The sequence below is a fragment of the Lepidochelys olivacea genome, assembly GCF_965140295.1.
Source record: "Lepidochelys olivacea isolate rLepOli2 genome assembly, chromosome: 3".
Taxonomy (NCBI): Eukaryota; Metazoa; Chordata; order Testudines; family Cheloniidae; genus Lepidochelys; species Lepidochelys olivacea.
This window is the reverse complement of record NC_140413.1, coordinates 202253929-202272582: the sequence shown is the minus strand read 5'-3', so window position 1 is coordinate 202272582 and position 18654 is coordinate 202253929. Positions and strand designations below refer to the sequence as shown.

The window sequence follows — 18654 nt, the reverse complement described above, 5'->3', positions numbered from 1 at the left end:
GATGTGGATCCAAATATTTGTATGCTTGCAGGGCTCTAAACATAGAACCTAACCTGGAGAGTGGCAAGACTATTGACTTTAAAACGGATTCAGGAGCTGATGTCACAGGCATCTTAGAAGGGATTTACAATCACTGTCAGAGCTGAAGTCACCTGACACAGCTTTGACCAGCCTTGGAGGTATACTGAATGGCACGGATCAGCTCACCACAGAAACAACTTACAAAGATAAAAGCTATGCATTCAGAGTGCATGTGATCAAAGGTGACAACCGTCTCAGCTGCAGCATGGCAGTTATGATGGGCCCAGTGAGAAAGGTGAAAGAACTTGATGGAGGATTTGGTGATATTGGACTTCTGAGAGGCTATCAAGTACAAATCAACTTAAGAGACAATGCTGAACCATACAGTGTACAAACACCCACACCAGAGACACCTTGGAAAAGACTAGTTGCAGGTTTATGCAAATTCAGAGGACATCACTACCTGGTTATCATGGTCTATTTTCCCAGGTTTATAGAAATAATGTACTTGAAAGACGTAACATGTCACAGTGTTCTTGAGAAACTGAAGTCCCCTTTTGCTCAATTAGGTTATTTCAGAACAACTGTGACAGGCAACAGACCACAGTTCACTGCAGCAGAATTTAAGTCACTCTGAACGAAATGTGATTTTGATCATATCACTAGCAGCCCACGTTACCCACAAGCAAATGGAGAGGCTGAGAGCTCTACAGACTGCTCAGAAAATCCTACAGCAGAAAGATTGATTCCTTGCTCTCTGAGTCATAGATCCGCACCAATAACAGCTACTGGATATAGTCCAGTACACTTGCTGATGGGAGGACAACTCAGCACTACTGTTCCACCTTTGGAAAAGAGCCTATTTCCAAAGTGGCCAGACAGAGAACTGCCAGGTCTAGAACCTGGTGACCACGTTCGTGTAAAAATGGATAGATAAAAAGGATGGACAACTTCAGCTGTCATATACAAAACAAAAAAGAAAAACAAAAAACCCTGCACCGATATAATATGTGATCATGACTGACAGTGGAGAATTCAAAATAAACCATTGACAGCTACAATTTGTTCCTCAGAAAGAACAATCAACAGATAAAATGCTACCGATGGCAGATTCAAAACAAGAAGAAGATTGCGAACTGACCACAGCCAGTCTTTGCAAGTAATGGACAGCCAGATGCTAAACTGTACTAGGCTGTTCAGCCACTAGGAGGCGCTGTGTCAAATACCTTATTTAAATGAACCTCAGTCATACCTGCCAGAGCATTAAAATGATGAACACATCTGGTGTGTATAAGCAAACTCTGTAACCAGTTCTATCTGGTACAGAAGAACATGACAGATGCAAAGTAATTGATCATATGTGCCTGGAAGGGAAGGGTGTAGTGCCTTCAGCTGCGTCTTCTATCTCATGCTTCCTGGTCCAGACCAAGCTCTGGAATCTGGGCTGCTGTCAGTGCTGCATTAGGAACTGAATCGGATGAAGAGCTCCCAGCAGAAGCAGCAACTGCAGGAACGGTCAGGAGAACTAAAATCCACATGCGTTTCAGTCTCATACATAGCCAGGAAATATAGCAAATGCTGGAGCATTCTTAATAGGCACGGCCTACCAATATTCAACCTTGGCCTAACCTTCTATTTGCTAGGGCGGGGGTTCTCAAACTTCATTGCACCACGACCCCCTTCTGACAACAAAAATTACTGTATGACCCCAGAAGGGGGGACCAAAGCCTGAGCCACGCTGCCCAAGGGCTTCAGCTAGAGGCAGGGGGCCTGTAACCTGAGCCCTGCCGCCCAGGGCTGAAACCCTCAAGTTTCGGCTTTGGCCCTGAGTGGTGGGGCTCTGGCTTCAGCCCCGGGCCCCAGCAAGTGTAAGCCAGCCCTGGCAACCCCATTAAAAGGTGGTTCTGACCCACTTTGGGGTCCCGACCCACAGTTTGAGAACCGCTGTTCTAGGGTCTACGTATGCTCTTACAGGGCCTGCCCACTGCTTTGCACAACCCATTCAAACTCTCTAGCAGCAGCCACCAAATGTCAGAGGTGAACAACTGCTATCAGCTGCACCACACTGCCAAGAAAGACAGGCAGAAGGAGATTCCTTTGACTCACCTTCCTGCTACTGCCCCTGGTGACTACTAGGCCCTTTTGCCTAGTGACACCTTCTCCAGGGCTGTGCTTTTTTCTCGTCTCTTAAATTTGACAGGGATAGTTAGGATGCAAGAATACATAATAGAGATCATGTTGCTATACTCGGAGGGGTATGCAGAGATGTGTGGCTGGCTGTAATATCCCCAACCTGAGCACAGTCCTCGCAAGTGGCTGCTTCTCATGGCCCTGTGACCAAACAGAAATGGTGCCACACCAAAAGTTCTGTGGCTACTGCAGCTTCGGGACCCAATTCTAGCCTCATCTGGTCTCTGCTCTTTAGTGTGCTCACTGTTTTATGGTTTGTTTTTTTCTGGCTTGTCACTCTGCCTCCTCCATGCACACATTCATAAATCAAACTTTCAAAAGGCATCTGGTGCAAGTTGGAAACTTGCCCTTCGTAAGTAGTTATATTCCGTTTTAAATGTCTCTGGAAGGAAAACGCAGGACAGGCGTGAGACTGCCTGAAGCCGATATTTTCCCAGAGGGGCACCTAGCTAACCTTTTAATTGCAGAATGGTATTTTAGAGGTAGGGGGAATGAAACCTGATTGTACTGACATCTAGTGGAGTTAAAATATATTCACTGCTGGACCCAGTGGATGATAACCTAGAGTTCCCTTTGTCCTCAGTGTCCATGTGGAGAGTGTTGCACACGATTCCCTTGCTGGAACTGAATGATCGAGTTCTCTTGATTATAATGGGAAAATGGATATTAGCTTGGAAGGATGTTGCATGCTGTTTGCCAGCTTTGTTTGCGTCTCCTTGTATTTGGGTATCAGGGTGTCGTGCAGAGGTGGGCAAACTGTGGCCCATGGGCCATATGCTGCCCACAGGACCCTCCTGCTTGGCCCCTGAGCTCCTGGCCTGGGAGACTAGTCCCCGGCCCCTCCCCCGCTGTTTCACCTCAGCCTCAGTGCACCGCGCCATGCTCTGGGCAGCCAGGTCACGCAGTTGCAGAACCGCGGCCTGACCTGGTGCTCTGGGCCACGTAGTAAGGGGACAGGGGGAAGATGGGGTTGGATAGAAGGCAGAGGAGTTTGGGAATGTGGTCAGGGGTCGGGGGGGTCAGAGGGCAGAGAATAAGGTGGTTGGATGGGGCATGAGTCCCGGGGGGCAGTCAGGAATGAGGGGGGGTTGGATGGGGTGGCAGGGGGCAGTCAGGGGTGGGGGATCCGGGGGTGGTCAGGGGACAGGGAGCGGGGGGTTGGATGGGGCAGGAGTCCCGGGGAGCATCAGGGGGCGAGAAGCGGTGGCGTCGGATAGGAGGTGGTGGGCCGGGCCACGCCTGGCTGTTTCGGGAGACACAGCCTCCCCTAATCGGCCCTCCGTACAATTTTGGAAACCCGACGTGGCCCTCAGGCCAAAAAGTTTGCCCTCCCCTGGTGTGGTGGGTTGACAGTGCCTTCCCACAGAGGCTGTTGATGCTGGTCTGGCACAGTGACAAAGCTGACTTGATTACTGTTATTTTTTTATGTGGTGGTTGAATACCTAGAAACTCCACCCACTCCAAAGAGATCTGCCTCCCCGTTCTGGGATTCCTTACTAACCCTGGCTATATCTTCCAGTCCCAACTCACTTCTACCTCAGTGTACCATTGTCCTTTTCAGCTGTGATCCTGGGTAACAGATCCTTCCCCCATTTCCTTCCCAGGCCCACTGGGAGAGAGCCACACCACCCAAATCTGCACTCCTTTGTGTCCTGGGGCTTGTACCAGGGGATCCTGGCCTGTGCTCTGCCCACCTCAGAGTGGAGAGTGATGGGCCAACAGATGTTATGCCTCTCCCTTCCCAATATGGAGCAAGTCATTTACTTAGCACATACGTAGCATTTGTCATTTGATACTGTCCACAAACATCAAAGACATGCTCCTACAAGCCCTTACTGGCAGGTATAGTCCTTATCATCTGGCTAAGGACTACTCGCATAGATAAATCTTCGCAGGGTTGTGCACTGGTTGCTGGAACCTCACAATACGGCAGTGAGTTAAGCTGGGTAAGTATTGTTAGTCACATTTAGCAAATTAGGAAATTGATATTAGGGAACTGAGTTTAAGCAACTAGCCCAAAATCACGCAGCAAGTCAATGTATGAGTTGATACTTCAGTCTCCTGACTTTACTGTTGCCAAGGTGGTGTGACCCTGTGGATCTGGCAGTGGACTAGGAATCAGGAGAGGTGGGTTTTGCTCCTGCCTGTGCTACTGATCTGTGGCATTACTTCTGTCACTTTGTTGCCCTCTCTGCCTCAGTTTCCCCTCCAACTCTGTCTCTTGTCTATTTAGATTGTAATTTCTCCAGGGGAGGGACTCCTTTGCTATTTACTATACCGTGCTCAGATGATAAATGCTTTATTTTAAAGCTATGTAACCTCTTCCTGCCTTGTTTTCCCCATCTGTAAAGTGAGGATGATGATACTTTCCTGCCACACTCTTGCATTGTGTTAATTAATTTTTGTAAAATGTTTTGTGATCATCAAACAATAAGTATTAATGTAAAGTATTATTATTACCAATTAATTTTGGAAGTATTTTTCTTCTGGATGGCAGTCAGGCAGCAACCCATTCGAAACCCATATGAAAGATATGAGCAGCAGAGAGAAAATGTTAGAGCAGAATTCAGTTTTCAGATGATTTGATAAATAATAAGTCTCTCTTACCAATGTAGGTTTTTTTTTAATCAGCATGTTCTTGTTTTTAGAATTTAGCAAACCTTAACATGAGGAAATAATAGATGTCTAAACATGTTTTGTTAAAAGGGGCAAGAGTAGCAATTAGACAAAATAGCAAGATAGGTCAACAAAATTCAAGGACTGCACATTAGCTGTGCTTTTAAATCCAGAATGTGGCTAACTTAAGATCAGGAGGTTCTCAAACATTGCCCTTCAAAATAATCTGATAAGAGCAAAAAAGAGGGACATTCTTACCTGAATACACAGAGATAGTTAAAGGGGTTATATGAACCTTTGATTTTTAATATTTTATTGATGCAACATAAAATCCTGAGCAGAAGAAGAAAATAAATGAATGACTTTTTCAGTGTCCTTGCATTCCTGTTGATATTTTCATGTGACTGTTGTTTTTATTCTGATGTATTCAGAGTTTTTTGTGTGTGGCTCATTACAGGAATATGAGATAATAAGGAGTTTACAATATACAGGCCAAATGATCCCATCCACTTCCATGAGCAGAGAGGGATGGGATCCCGTGTTTCGCATTTCAGAGGGTGGGGGGATGGCTGCAGGGGAAGTGGAAGTCCTCCCTTTAGGTCATTGTCTCCATCTTGCCCTGGCTGCAGAGCAGCCCCTCCATGGTTCTGCTTAGTCAGGGCTTGTCTTCACTACCGGGGTAAGTCGATCTAAGTTACGCTACTCCAGTTATATGAATAACTTCGCTGAAGTCAACGTAGCCTAGGTCGACTTACCACAGTGTCTTCACTGCGCTGCGTCGCGTTAATGGTAGATGTTTTCCTGTTGACTTACCTTAATCTTCTCGAGGAGCTGGAGTACCGGGGTTGACTGGAGAGCGCTCTGCTGTCGAGTTAGTGGGTCTTCACTAGTCCCACTAAATTGACCCCAGCTGCATCGATTGCAGCAGCATCGATCTCCCTGTAGTGAAGAGATGTCCTCAGTGTCCCTTGCTCAGGCTGGTCCTAAAGTCAGAATCCAGCCCAAAATGGGTAGTCAAAGAGGTTAAATGAGAAGATCATTGCAAATCATGCTCAATAAGCCCTTCTCTCCATTTTTGTAGCTTGAACCAGGAAGACCCTTACCGTCCCCGAATGATCTCAAAAGAAAGATACTCATAAAAAACAAAAGGCTGAAACCTGAAGTGGAAAAAAGTAAGTAAAGTTCATTGAACCATTACATTAATACAAAAGTATGCACTTTAGATAACAGAACAATGTTCTACCAAACTTTCCAAAATGAAGAACATACTTTATATTCACTATGCATGACATTTTGTTTTCACTTGTGTTTCATATCAGTGGCAAAGTTTTGCCCTCTGTGTAAATGTGTAGAGATTATAAATACATATAACTTGAAATGGAATTCTGGGTCATAATCTGATTGCTGTCCACGCCAAAATGTAACACAGATGGAATCTGTTGTAGAGCAGGTGTGCTGTCATTGTTGTGTTTTCCACACCTGCCAGGGTGAACTAAAACTGAAATGGAATTTCAAATGACTGTTCTTTTCTTGCTAATCCTGGCATTCTTCTGCTGTGCACGAATCATGATGCTGGGGTATTCATGGTTCCTACTATGGCCGTACTGATTGGCCCTGGACCTTCTCCCATTGAAGACAGTGGCTAAACTCCCATTGACTTGAGGGTTGGCTCATACGGTGCAACATACAAGCACAATTCAGAAATAACATTGAGGTAAAATTCCCATTCCAATATGGAATGTCATATTAGGCCGTGAAAGCGATCAGCCATCTGTTACCCAGGACTTGCTCACGGCAGTAATGATCCGAAGGCTCTTGAAGTCACTGGAAAGACGCTCCTTGACTTCATTGGGGCCTTACTGTTTGTTTGGGTTTTTTTTTTTTGATCCAGCATTGGTAATAACTGTTTTATCAAAGTATCCCTAACAACAATGGGTTTCAAGTTCTTTTGCAAATCTTTATTGCTGACAGAAGACCTGACCCGAATTGGTACTGAGCACCCACAACTCCAATTCAAGCCCCTGTCAGAATCAGGCCCTAGTTATTTAGCATTTTCTTCATGTAATTTGAGTTAAAATATTTTATTTTGAATAAGAACCATTTGTTACATGGCTAACGTTAATTTTCTCTCTGTTTTTTTATTTTTTAAACAGAACAGCTTGAGGCACTGAAAAGTATGATGGAGGCTGGCGAAACAGCTGCTCCTGTCAATATCCTAGAAGATGACAATGAAGAAGAAATAGAAAGTGGTGAGGATTTTATAAGCGATGCTTCTTGGGAGTTGCTTGCCTGCTGGAAAAGGAGGGAGGAGTTCAGATAGACATTTGCCACTGGGCCTCAGTAGAAGCCTTTTCATATAACTGCTTCACTTTAACCTGACATATCCTCACAAGCACTGTCTTTATAGGCTTCCCACTTGTAACATAAACTCATAAGTACGTTTATTTGTTTAGATTTTAAATAAATCTCTCTAAACTCTGTGAACCTGAAGCGCATGTAAAATTAAATAAATGAAAATGTTACAAAGCAAATTAGACCATTAGAAAAAGAAGTTGCATTAACCTTTTCATGTCTTATCTTTCGTTGCTGTTGCCCTTGGAACAGGGTTCTGCTTTTGATCCCATTTAGTTTGTTAATTTGTTTCTTTGCAATTTATCTCCGGGATAACCCTTTGAGATCTCTGGGGTGAGGCGTTGTCTACAGGGGTAGGATAACACAACAGCAAAAATACCCTGGGGAAAAGCAGAGGTTAAAAGGGCTGCTGAAGAAGAAAAGCAGAATGTAGTTGTGAAGATAGATGTACTGCAATTCCATCTGCATGGATGGTCAAGTCACGTGTGTTAGTCTAAGTCATTGAGAGAAGAGCATTGTGCAAAGTCCAGAAGGGAACCACGAAGCCCTTGCCAATGAACGCAGTCTACAGGCATGTGACCTTCATCTTTTAATTGACCTCAGTGTCAAATGGAGGGGGAGTCACAAAGACCCATTAGCAGCCCATCTGATCACTCTCCATCTGAAGCGATTGAGCTTTACCCATAGATGTTGTGGAAGGTCAAAAACAGGGTGCTGAACTATTAGATCTGTTATGAGATAGGCATTGACTACGTTTGAATCTTGTTCTTGCTACCTAGTTCACCACCTGGAGGTGATATCAGGAATTGTCCAAACAGGGTGCCTTTAGCTAAAATAATGGGTCAGCGGATTAAACACACCTTTTAACAGGCGGGGGAGGGGGATAGAAATGGTAGAGTAGGATCTGCAACATTTTTATACAATTACGGGAGATTATTTGTATTTCTTCCTCATGTAAATTACGCTGTGTATGTGAAAAATCCTGCCAGTATCTCTTGCAACTGCTAGTTTAATTTTTCAGTTCATTTATAAGCACTACAAAATAAGCTATTTCTCCCATGTAGCGAACACCAACCTTTTCTCACATGTTGGTTTGAATTTGTCCATCTGTGTGTTAATATCTCTCTTCACACATACAATATGTTGCCAGAGCAGTCAGGAAATGCTTTGGATACACATCGTTCCTGGCTGGCGAAGGCCAGTGGGGAAAATACTGAGCCCATTGCTTATGGGATTGTCAGTGCCTCTCCTAGAGAGGGCAAACGGCCTGTTGCTTTGAAGGAAGCAATAGTGTTCATTGCTGGATGCTGGCAATCTAGCTAATTATTGAGGAGTATTGAATCTTCTCTTCCTTTCTTGGGCACGTTTAGTGGAGAAGGTTGTGGTAAGACAATTTGCACAGTATCTAGATGCTGCTGATCTCCTTGACCCCGTCAATCTGGGTAGAGAGTTATCTTTGACAAAGAGACTGCATTTGACATGCTTGTCAGTGGTTTCCTCCTAGTGATAAACGAAGGCTAGGTCCTTGTCTACACTACCACTTAAGTCGATGTAAGTTATGTCGCTCAAGGGTGTAAAAAACCCACCCTCCTGAGCAATATAACTTACATCGACTTAGGGCAGTATAGACACCATGTTATGTTGGCAGGATACGCTCTCCCATTGAGGTAGCTTCCGCCTCTCATTGAGGTGGGAGCACTCTCCCATTGACTTATCATGTCTTCGTGAGACCCACTAAATCAACACCGCTGCATTGATCACAGCAACACCAATGTAGCCCCGTAGTGAAGACAAGCCCTAGGTGTCCATGCTGGTGGTATTAGACCTATCAGCTGTCTTCAGTACCATAGATCACAAGGTGTTGTTGATTTGCCTGCGGACTCTGGTGGGAGTAGAGGCAGCTGCTCTTCGCTGGTTCCATTCCCTTCTCTTGGAGAGATCTCAACGGGTAGTTGTGGGCAATTGCTCCTCTTTCGAAGCTCTCAAAAGCAGGGTGCTGCAAAGTGCCATTTGGTCACCTGGTCTGTTCAACCTGTATCTGGGGCTGGTCGGAGGGTCAGTAACAAGGTGTTGGGTGCGTTGTCGTCAGTATGCCGATGACACCCCACTGTGTGTGTCTGTCTCATCCAACTTGAATGATGTGGTTCAGTGCTTCAGCCTGTGTCCAGCTGAGTTTGGAGCATGGATCAGAGTGAGCCAGTTGAAGTTCAGCCCAGACAAGACTGAGGCAATGAGGCTGCCAGGGAAAGCAGCTGGAGGAGATGGCAGAGGTAATATCCGCCTCTTATGCTGAGGCTGTACGTCTGCCATTAGTTACTTGTGTTTGCAACTCAGAGGTGATTCTAGGCCTTCCGCTGCTGTGGGACATTCATATTACAGCAGTGACCCAAACAACTTTTTACCATCTGCACCTGGCTAGGAGGCTGCAAACCTTTCCTTTTGGATGTGGACCTTGTCGGTGTTATCTGTTTTTGTTACCTCATGATTGGACTGTTTCAATGCACTCTATACGGGGCTGCACCTTTAAATTATTTGGGGATTGAGGCTGGTGCAGAGCGCTGTGGCCCACTTATTCAGTGGGGCTTCATGTGCGGAGTTTATGACATAAGGATTGGCAATGGCTGCCTATTGGTCTCTAGGTTGAGTTTATGGTGTTTGGATTATAACCACTTATAAAGTCCTAAATGTCCCAGGACTGGCCTACGTGAGGGGCCATCTCTCTCCCCATGCCACAGCTGCGGTCAGCAAGGTGCTTGAGCCAGATCCCCCTCATTATAAAAGAGAAGGGCAGGTTGTTCATGCATTCTCCATGAGTGGTCAGGAGTCTGGAACTTGCTCCCTCACTTAGTCTGAAGTATCCCAGATCTGGTGATTTGCCACCTGTGCTGCAAAAAACACGTGTTCAGCAGGGTTTTGGAGTGGGCTGAGGGGGTTTCCTAGATGATGAAGGGGTAGAAAGAATGTTCTGTAAGTGGCTGTCTGAGTTCCTGTTGAAGTGATTACTATAATGCTGCTGGGATTTTACTGTTTTAGTAATTATGTGTTAGGGCACCTAGAGGCTTGGATAGGCATCGTTTTTAATTATTTAAATCTAAACAGATAAATACATTTTAAAATAGTCTGTACATAAGAGACCATATTGGCTCCTTTGAAACCACTAACAATTTGTGAAAATAAATGAGAGAGATCCATGTATAAAAGAGAAAGGATAAAAGGAAAGAGAGTGGGTGTAGGCGTATGAGAACTCAAATGGTGGCACCAAAACTTTTGAATTTATATTTAAAGAGCCCTGGCTTCATTTCATTTTGTTACCCCAGGCCCTTGATTTTTACATTTTCCTATGCCAAATTCATGATTTTTCCAAGAATATGCTAAACTTATCTCTCAGTATCTATGTCTCATCCACAGATTTATTCTTACACGCCGTTTTACTGAATGGGTGTTAGTATTTACTAGATAAAAGCTAGCAAACCAAGGAATCTGAGGGACTTACTTTAAACATCCACTACTTGTTGGAAATCTTTCTACTTCCTTAGTTTTACTCACTTTAGAAAATGAGCCAATTCACACTGGTGTGATGGTTTTTGAACTAGTTCCACAAAAATATCTGCTGCTATGTTTTTCACGCTCATTTCCTTCCTTTTCATTGTTGTGTAGCTGATCAAGAAGAAGAAGCCCATCCAGAATTAAAATTTGGAACTGAGCTTTCTGCAGATGACTTGAGTCAAAAAGAAGCGGTTGCCAATAGCGTCAAAAAGGTAGGCTTAATTCTGACATATATTCACGTTGGAAGATTTTTCCATGGAGATGGCTGGGAAAGACCTTTCATTGTACGGAAGGATCACACTATGTGTTAGCTGTAGGAGAAAATACAGTATGAATCACACAGGGATTTTTCTAGCAGAGCTGCTGACACTTAAATTCATGGTGATATAAAATTTAACAAGCCAAAACCTGCTCTGCTTATTCAAGCAAAACTCCTATGGTAGCAAATGGGAGCTATACTTGGGAAATCACTGTGCACAGCCTACAGGATTTGGCCAAAAATTGTTAGACATGGCTGCCAACAGTTTCCTGCCTACGTAACAGTACCTGGCTGTGAATTGTGTGTCACAATTTAAGAGCCGTACTGTGGGGTGAATATCCGCTTCGTCACTCCTGTACTCCTCCTGGCTTGGCCTCAGCCCATGCTTTATCTCAGAGACTTCCTCAGTTATTTTTGTACTGGTGCTCTCTGAATAGCAGGCACCCACTTCCACTTGCTGTGCGTTTATGAAACAGTGACATAGACAGGGTAGCAGGAAAATAGCCCCAGTTGGAGAGCATGGCACTGGGATCTCAGCAGGCAGACTGGCCACAAGGGCTTATTCTTCCACTGGTACTTATCATAGAATCATAGAAGATTAGGGTTGGAAGAGACCTCAGGAGGTCATTCAACCCCCAGCTCAAAGCAGGACCAACACCAACTAAATCATCCCAGCCAGGGCTTTGTCAAGCCAGGCCTTAAAAACCTCTAAGGATGGAGATTCCACCACCTTATCTTAGTAGTTTGACATTCTGTACTTGGTAAGCGAACATTACTTGGTATAGCACTTGTCCATAATTAGATACAGTACAGTGGAATTGAAAATTAAGCCATGCTAGCACCCAAGGCACCAGACCCTGCTTGTCACTAAGGTACCGTACCATCCTCCTCTGTCATTGAAGCATTCTAGTCTTTCTCTCTCCTGCATGGCTTGCTGTGGCTCTTGTTTGAGCTAGAAATATCGATTGGTGGAAGTTCTCCTTGCTGCACACACTGCCTTTCACAACCTATCTCTCAAGCAGAACCACAAATAATCAGAGCTGCCTGCTTGCTTTGTGTTTGCATCCTTGCTTCTTCAGGACCTTTACAGAGCTTCCGAATGAACTGCAGATTTTCCTTCTCTGCTGTAGGGCTGTTTTGCTTATTAAACCAGCAGGCCCCCAACTGCCCTATTGGTTACTCCAAGTGGTCAGCCATTCTCTGCATGAGCCCCTCCTTGCTCCCTCATTGATCTATAGCTTGACAGTAAATCGTGATTCTCTCTGTACATACTTTGAGAGCCAAGTCACTCTTTTCCTGTCTAAGGTTCTCGGTGCTAGCAGCTTGTAATTGAAGGAAGAAAGCACAGGGAGTCACTCAGTGAATGGAACTCTAGTGGCAAGTAACCTTGCAATCTCTTGGGGCAGATAGCAGCATTCTTCCGTATTTGGACATTTACAGCACAAAGTACAGAGCAGCTCCAACTCTTATATCTTCAAATGCCCTCAAAGTCTGGTCACCCTGAATATAGGATGGCAAATGATCTTTCATGTGTGCGCACTCTCTCTCAATCTCTCCCCATGAGCTTTCTGCCATTCCCCGCATGACACTACAACTGGGTTTGGACTTAACTGCCTGATGTCCTCCTTTCTACTCCCAATACTAGTAGCTATATCGTTCCACCCCTTTTGTATATGAATTTGAAAGATACTGCAAACCTTTGAGAGTTAATTGATAGATGAACCGTATAGTGAATTGGAAGGGGATATACTTTTTGCCAAGTACATTAACCATTTGAGGGTTTTCTTTTATAACTAGGAATGTTTCATGTTGCAATTTCTTTGGGTAATGTATATATATTTTTTCCTTAGGCTTTGGAAGATTCTGAACAAGAAAACAATAAAAAGGTGACACATAGGATGTTATGTAGTTTCTATTATATTTCTTTATGTATAAACATTTTTATCTAAAATACATTCATAAGTGTATAAACATTTTACACTCTATTTCTTTGCACATTGTGTCTCCTTTCTCCTTGTAATGACGGCCAGTAGGTTGTAGTTCCATCTCTTCCCACTCCCCCTATTCACAGGGTTTTGAGGGATAATACTGATGGGGGGAAAAGAAGGCTGCATGACCTGCCCTCACTTAGAAATATCTGATCCCAGTAGAAACAATTACACCCCAATTTCATGTGCCTGGGAAAGTGTGATCCCTTCAGAGGGATTGGCAGAAATCGTGCCAACATTTTTTTCATCCTGCCCCACTTTATTTATCTCTCTTTATTTTTTTCTTTTTCCTCCTTTTTCTTTTCCTTGGGATTTGTGCATTTACCTTCCACCAAGAATATCTTCTGTTAGTCTCACTCCCTTCCTCCCTCCTCCTGCTTGTCTCCATGCATTTCTTCCTTTCTGTCATTTAAATACATTCCTGACCACACTTTATTTCAGTCTTTTTAGGAGAGTTCTGCTGCTTTTCTTGAGATGCGGGTCTACAGGGATCCTGATTGTTTTCATCCTTAACTCACTCCAGCACCCTACAAAGGCCATATGTTAGGGTAACCATTTCTTCAGCTCAGGGGGGATGGCTGTAAGTGGCATCCCGTCCTCTTATTCCCAAATCCTACAGTCCTGTTTTGAAATCCTAGATCCACTGCTGTGGATATTGCAATGAGAGCCAGACCTTTTAGTCTTCAAATTATGTGTAAGTGAATATATTACAGTTAATAATCAGTAGATTGCCTTGGAACGTCCTCAACTAGGAGAACTCTTGTGTCATTAGAGTATTGTGTGGTTATAGTCCTGGGGCCCTGTTCTCCTGTAGTAGGATACAAACGCTCATTGATTTCTGTCCCACTGCATTTTTTCATTTATCCACTTTAGGACCAAGATTGTGAAAAGTGACTAGTGATTTTGGGTGGCCAGCTTTGGGCACCTCGAGCCTGATTTTTCAGAGGATAGGTGCTCATCATTTGCTGAAAATCAAGCTTCCTTAAAATGTCTCAAATTGGCCTCCCACCAGATTGAGACATCCAAAATTACTCGTCACGTCTGAAAAATCATGGCTTACAGACCTAAAGAGGTTTGTTTTAATTTGTAGTCAGCAGACTGGTAAAAATTAACCTGATAACAAAAAATGCATGATGATAAAGTCATATTCTGCACTGCTACAAAATGTCAGTGTTAGTGTTTTACATATCAAAAGCTCAATCTTGTGAGCCCCTCTGCATGTGAAACACTCATTGACTTTCCTGTGGACTGCCTGTGGGATCGGGCCCTATTAACCATGTTAAAATAAAGTATGGGTCTGATTATATGGACCATGGAAAATTTAATTTAAGTGTGAACTGCAAACCAGACAACATGGGCTTCACCGCGGTCACTCAATTCCCTGAGGCAATCAGTAACTGGCAGGTAATGTCCTTCCTTGTCAGCCTAAGAGGTTGTCTACACTGTAGATACTACCTATGCCAGTGGGAGGGGTTCTCCTGTTGGTGTAGGTACTCCACCGCCCAGAGAGGCGGTAGCTAGGTCAATTGTAGAATTCTCCCAGCAACCTAATGCTGGCTACACCGGCAGTTAGGTTGGCTTAACTATGTCACTCAGGGATGTGGATTTTTCACACCCCTGAGCAACATAGTTAATCCAACCTAATTTTCGCATGGAGACCAGGCCTCAGTGTTTCAACCAGACTGTGGAATAAGGTAGTGTCATTCTATTTATTTCTTTAAATATGTGTCTGCATCATAATGCAGGTCACAAGCATATGGCATAATACTGGTAAATAGATTTGCTTTTTCTTCTCTTTCCCCTGAAATTAATGATGTCCAGTAATTAGGGGTACAGTAGAGTTACTTTTGTCATTCTTTAGTGTTTAGTGCAGAGGCTCCTTGCCTGAAAAAATGATTTTGCAATATTTGCAGTTATTCATGGTTTCCTGGTCTCATAGAAAAATATTTTGTAACAGAGCTATATTGCATTCGGAACATGAAAAGCTGCATTACAATACTGATGTATTTTAAGATGTACTGTATCAGGAAATTCACTGGGACAGGATGCAGAAGCATGCATAGGGTTAAATTCCCTTCTGGTTTGTTCTTCTTGACATAGTAGGCCACATGACAATACTGATAGGCCTAACCAGGGCTACAGATTACAAGAGAAGATCCCATTCTGGTGCTCTTTATAGAGCCTTTATAAAGAAGGTCCTGGGTAGTCAGGGAGAGTGAAGGAAAGTGATTGGCAGAACAGAATGAGCCAAGAAACTGAACAGAAAGATGCCACTCGATATCAGTATGTGTGATTATTTTTTTCTTAGCTCTGGTCTACACTGGGTAGGGATCAATCTAAGTTATGCAACTTAGCTACGTGAATAACATAGCTGAAGTCGATGTACTTAGATCGACTTACCGTGGTGTCTTCACCACGGTAAGTCGACTGCTGCCGCTTCCCCGCCGACTCTGCCTGCACCTCTCACAGAGCTGGAGTACAGGAGTCGACAGGAGAGCGCTCGGGGGTCAATTTATCACGTCTAGACTAGACGCGATAAATCGATCCCCGCTGGATCGATCGCTGCCCGCCGATCCGGCGAGTAGTAAAGACCTTAGTGTAGTGTGACACAGGCCTCTTCTAGTCTATAAAATATTTTATTTCAACCCATGTTGCTATGTATTTGGGCTGTGTAATCACATGAGAAATTACTCTTGTTGCAAGTCTCTGCAGATTGGATATCTCTAAGAAGATTTTGCAACTTTTTCTATATGCATGGTGGATGTTTATGCACACGACAGAAAGAAATTTATATCACTGTCTACAGCCAAGCACAGTGTGCTGTGCCCCCCCACCCCCCGTTTCTCCACAGCTTTGTCAGTTTCATGGAACACCGTTAGTCTGGTCAAATTCTGATTCCCAAATTCCCTTATAATTTCAGTCTTGGTCATATCCACAAAGGCTTATCAATGGCACTCATTTGAGTTTTGATGATGCCAAAGATCCACTTGGTAGCAGCCTCAAAGGTACCCCCCTCTGACGTAATTGATATTAAAAAGATCAGGCTTCTATTTGATAAGACAGGGCTTTATCCCACAGTATTGTTCAGTCCCCTTTGACTTTTTTTTAATCAATATCCTGGATTCTAATGTTGTTTTACTAACAGCATATAATATTGCTCACTAATTAGGAGTCTGTTCTGCTATCAAACCTCATGCATGATGCCCATTAACATTGAGTGTTCTGCATATATCAATAACTGAATCGACCCGAATCGCAGCATTGAGGGTGCAACTGTTTTGTGTCATTATGTGTCTATTTTAACTTCTGGAGATACAGGCATCATTTTTTACATTGCATTGAAAACTCCAACAAGAGCAAAAAAGAGTGATTAGTGGATATACTTTTAAATGTGCTTTCAGGGCATAGTAACTGTTGAAGATGAACAAGCATGGATGGCATCTTACAAATATGTGGGTGCGACAACCAATATACATCCATATTTATCAACCATGATCAACTATGCTCAGCCCGTAAAGTTTCAAGGTTTCCATGTAGCAGAAGGTAACATACAAGGTTGAATGAAACAACAGTATTTGTCTTCTTACTTCTACTTAGTTTTGTGTAATGATTCTTATATCCAATTTGCTATTTTTATAATCCGTTTAAAATTCTTGTTGTAGTTTCGTAAACTCCATTCGTATGGTATTTACAGAACACTTACCTGGAATATAGAATTAACTTGTTATTCCATTTGTCACCACAGGGAGGCACTGAATTATTAAGTATATTAAGTTAACATTGCAAAGAATAGATCCTGTACTGTAGACCTTTTTACTCTTTCACTAACATAGGATAAATGTGATTGTCACAAAGGTCAACAGTTTGCTTATTGTGATATATAAAATACCCTAAACATGTACCGTATTACTTCTAGTATCTAGTTATACTACTATTGCTCTTTATGTAATTGCAGCGTTTTCATAAATATAAAAGCCAAGTTTTGATGGCTCACAAGAATGGTCTTAGAGAGAAGAGAATGACAAATAAGAAAACATCAGTTAAGATTATTTCAAATATAATTTGGTTTTGTAAAATGGCAAGTAGTGGAAAAACAGAGAGATCTGTGTTACTACATTGCATAGTATTTATTACATGGTTTTGTATTTTGCTCTGTTTTATACTCAGTATTTTAAAATGGATTTTATTTCTTATTGTTCTAGAACGCAATATTCATTACAATATGTCCTCTTTTAATGAATCAGTTGGACTAGGGTATTTGAAGACACATGCAATTGAATTTGTGAAGTATCCTTCTATTAAAAGTAGTATACTGAATACCAGTTCTATTTTTGGTTAGCCAGTAGACATCTGTCCTATATACAAAAATCATTTAGTTCTGATTTTACAATATTGTCCACGCGGGGGCATGGAAAATAGGATACAGCATATAAGAAATAATAATGGTATGAGTAAATGATCTGAAGTCTCTATGTTGTTTTTATTTCGTTTTCCTTAACGTGTTACATAGTTATAATAAACGACAAATGAGTCGGATATACCCCAAGGGAGGCCGAGTGGATTCCAGTAATTACATGCCTCAAATTTTCTGGAACGCTGGCTGCCAGATGGTCTCACTGAACTTTCAGACCCCAGGTAGGCAGTTATGTCCAGTGAACCTAAATTCCAGAGAAAGGCTTGGCCAGGAACACTCAAACAGATGCCACAGATTTCCTCCTGGCATTTTTTGAAGAAACAGACATATGGCTAAACAGTATGATGATGTGTACGGAATCATGGAGGCATAAGACAAGGAAGAATTGTTTTGAAAAAAGCATGGAAGAAAATTCAGTCTCCTTTTATTTGCAAAAATAATTAGCAAGGCACTTTAGGATCTCAAATAAATGTAAGAGTGATGTAATTTTTAGTTTATAAAATAACCACCCTCTTCACAAAAGTCCTATCTGTGCAACAACGAAATGCATGGCTTCCATGGAGAACACTACATTGGAAGGACACACCAGATAAAATAGAAAATAATAATAATTACGTCAGCTATATTTCTAGACCAGTAAGCAATTACTGGCAAATCTCATCGTTAGCACTTGGAAATGGGATACGACTGCGAGCCACTTAGGGTCGTGACAGGCAGGCAGATTGGGAGCTTACATGGCTCTCTCCTAAGATGAGAGATAGCTAGTTTGCCCTTTTGGCGGGGGAAAAACATATAATTATTAGTTTTTGCACTGAATCAAGAAACATATTTGGCTGTACTTGCCAGACCAATCTTTCCATTGTCTTCTTCTAACCTAAAGGGTTCTTGTTCTTATTTTTTCCCCTTGGTGATGTCTTCAGTGCTTCAGAAAGTTGTAATGATCATACCCATTTTTCCTCTGCAACTCCTCTTCCACAAAGCTCTGCATCACTGCCATTATCGACTTCTAGCTGAAAGAGACTAGAGAGAGCTGCACGCAGACGTATAAGTATTGCTTGTAAATCAGTCCAGAAGGAGACACAGTGTGGGGGTAAAGGAGGCAGTGCAAATTTTACCCTTCTCCCTGGGTCTGCACCCATCCCCTCACAGCATTCACAGCCCTTTGTGTTGTAAATGATTACTATAGGGAAAAAGCGGCATTGCTCTGTTAAGTATTCTGTCAGAAGGCCATGCTAAGAGTCTGGAGGATAGGTGAGGGAATGGAAGTC

General features: G+C 42.9%; 1 protein-coding gene across 2 annotated transcripts in view; it reads left to right on the top strand.

The window, feature by feature from the left end:
- PLCB4 (phospholipase C beta 4) overlaps positions 1 to 18654 on the top strand; it is a 326177-nt gene that overhangs the window by 238421 nt on the left and 69102 nt on the right. For both annotated transcript variants that reach the window (XM_084622532.1, XM_084622531.1), the window contains exons 18-24: positions 5909 to 5999; positions 6981 to 7076; positions 10837 to 10937; positions 12835 to 12870; positions 16374 to 16515; positions 17175 to 17259; positions 17483 to 17607. In XM_084622532.1, the coding sequence (XP_084478658.1) occupies positions 5909 to 5999; positions 6981 to 7076; positions 10837 to 10937; positions 12835 to 12870; positions 16374 to 16515; positions 17175 to 17259; positions 17483 to 17607 (676 nt within the window). The remainder of the gene's footprint in view (positions 1 to 5908; positions 6000 to 6980; positions 7077 to 10836; positions 10938 to 12834; positions 12871 to 16373; positions 16516 to 17174; positions 17260 to 17482; positions 17608 to 18654) is intronic.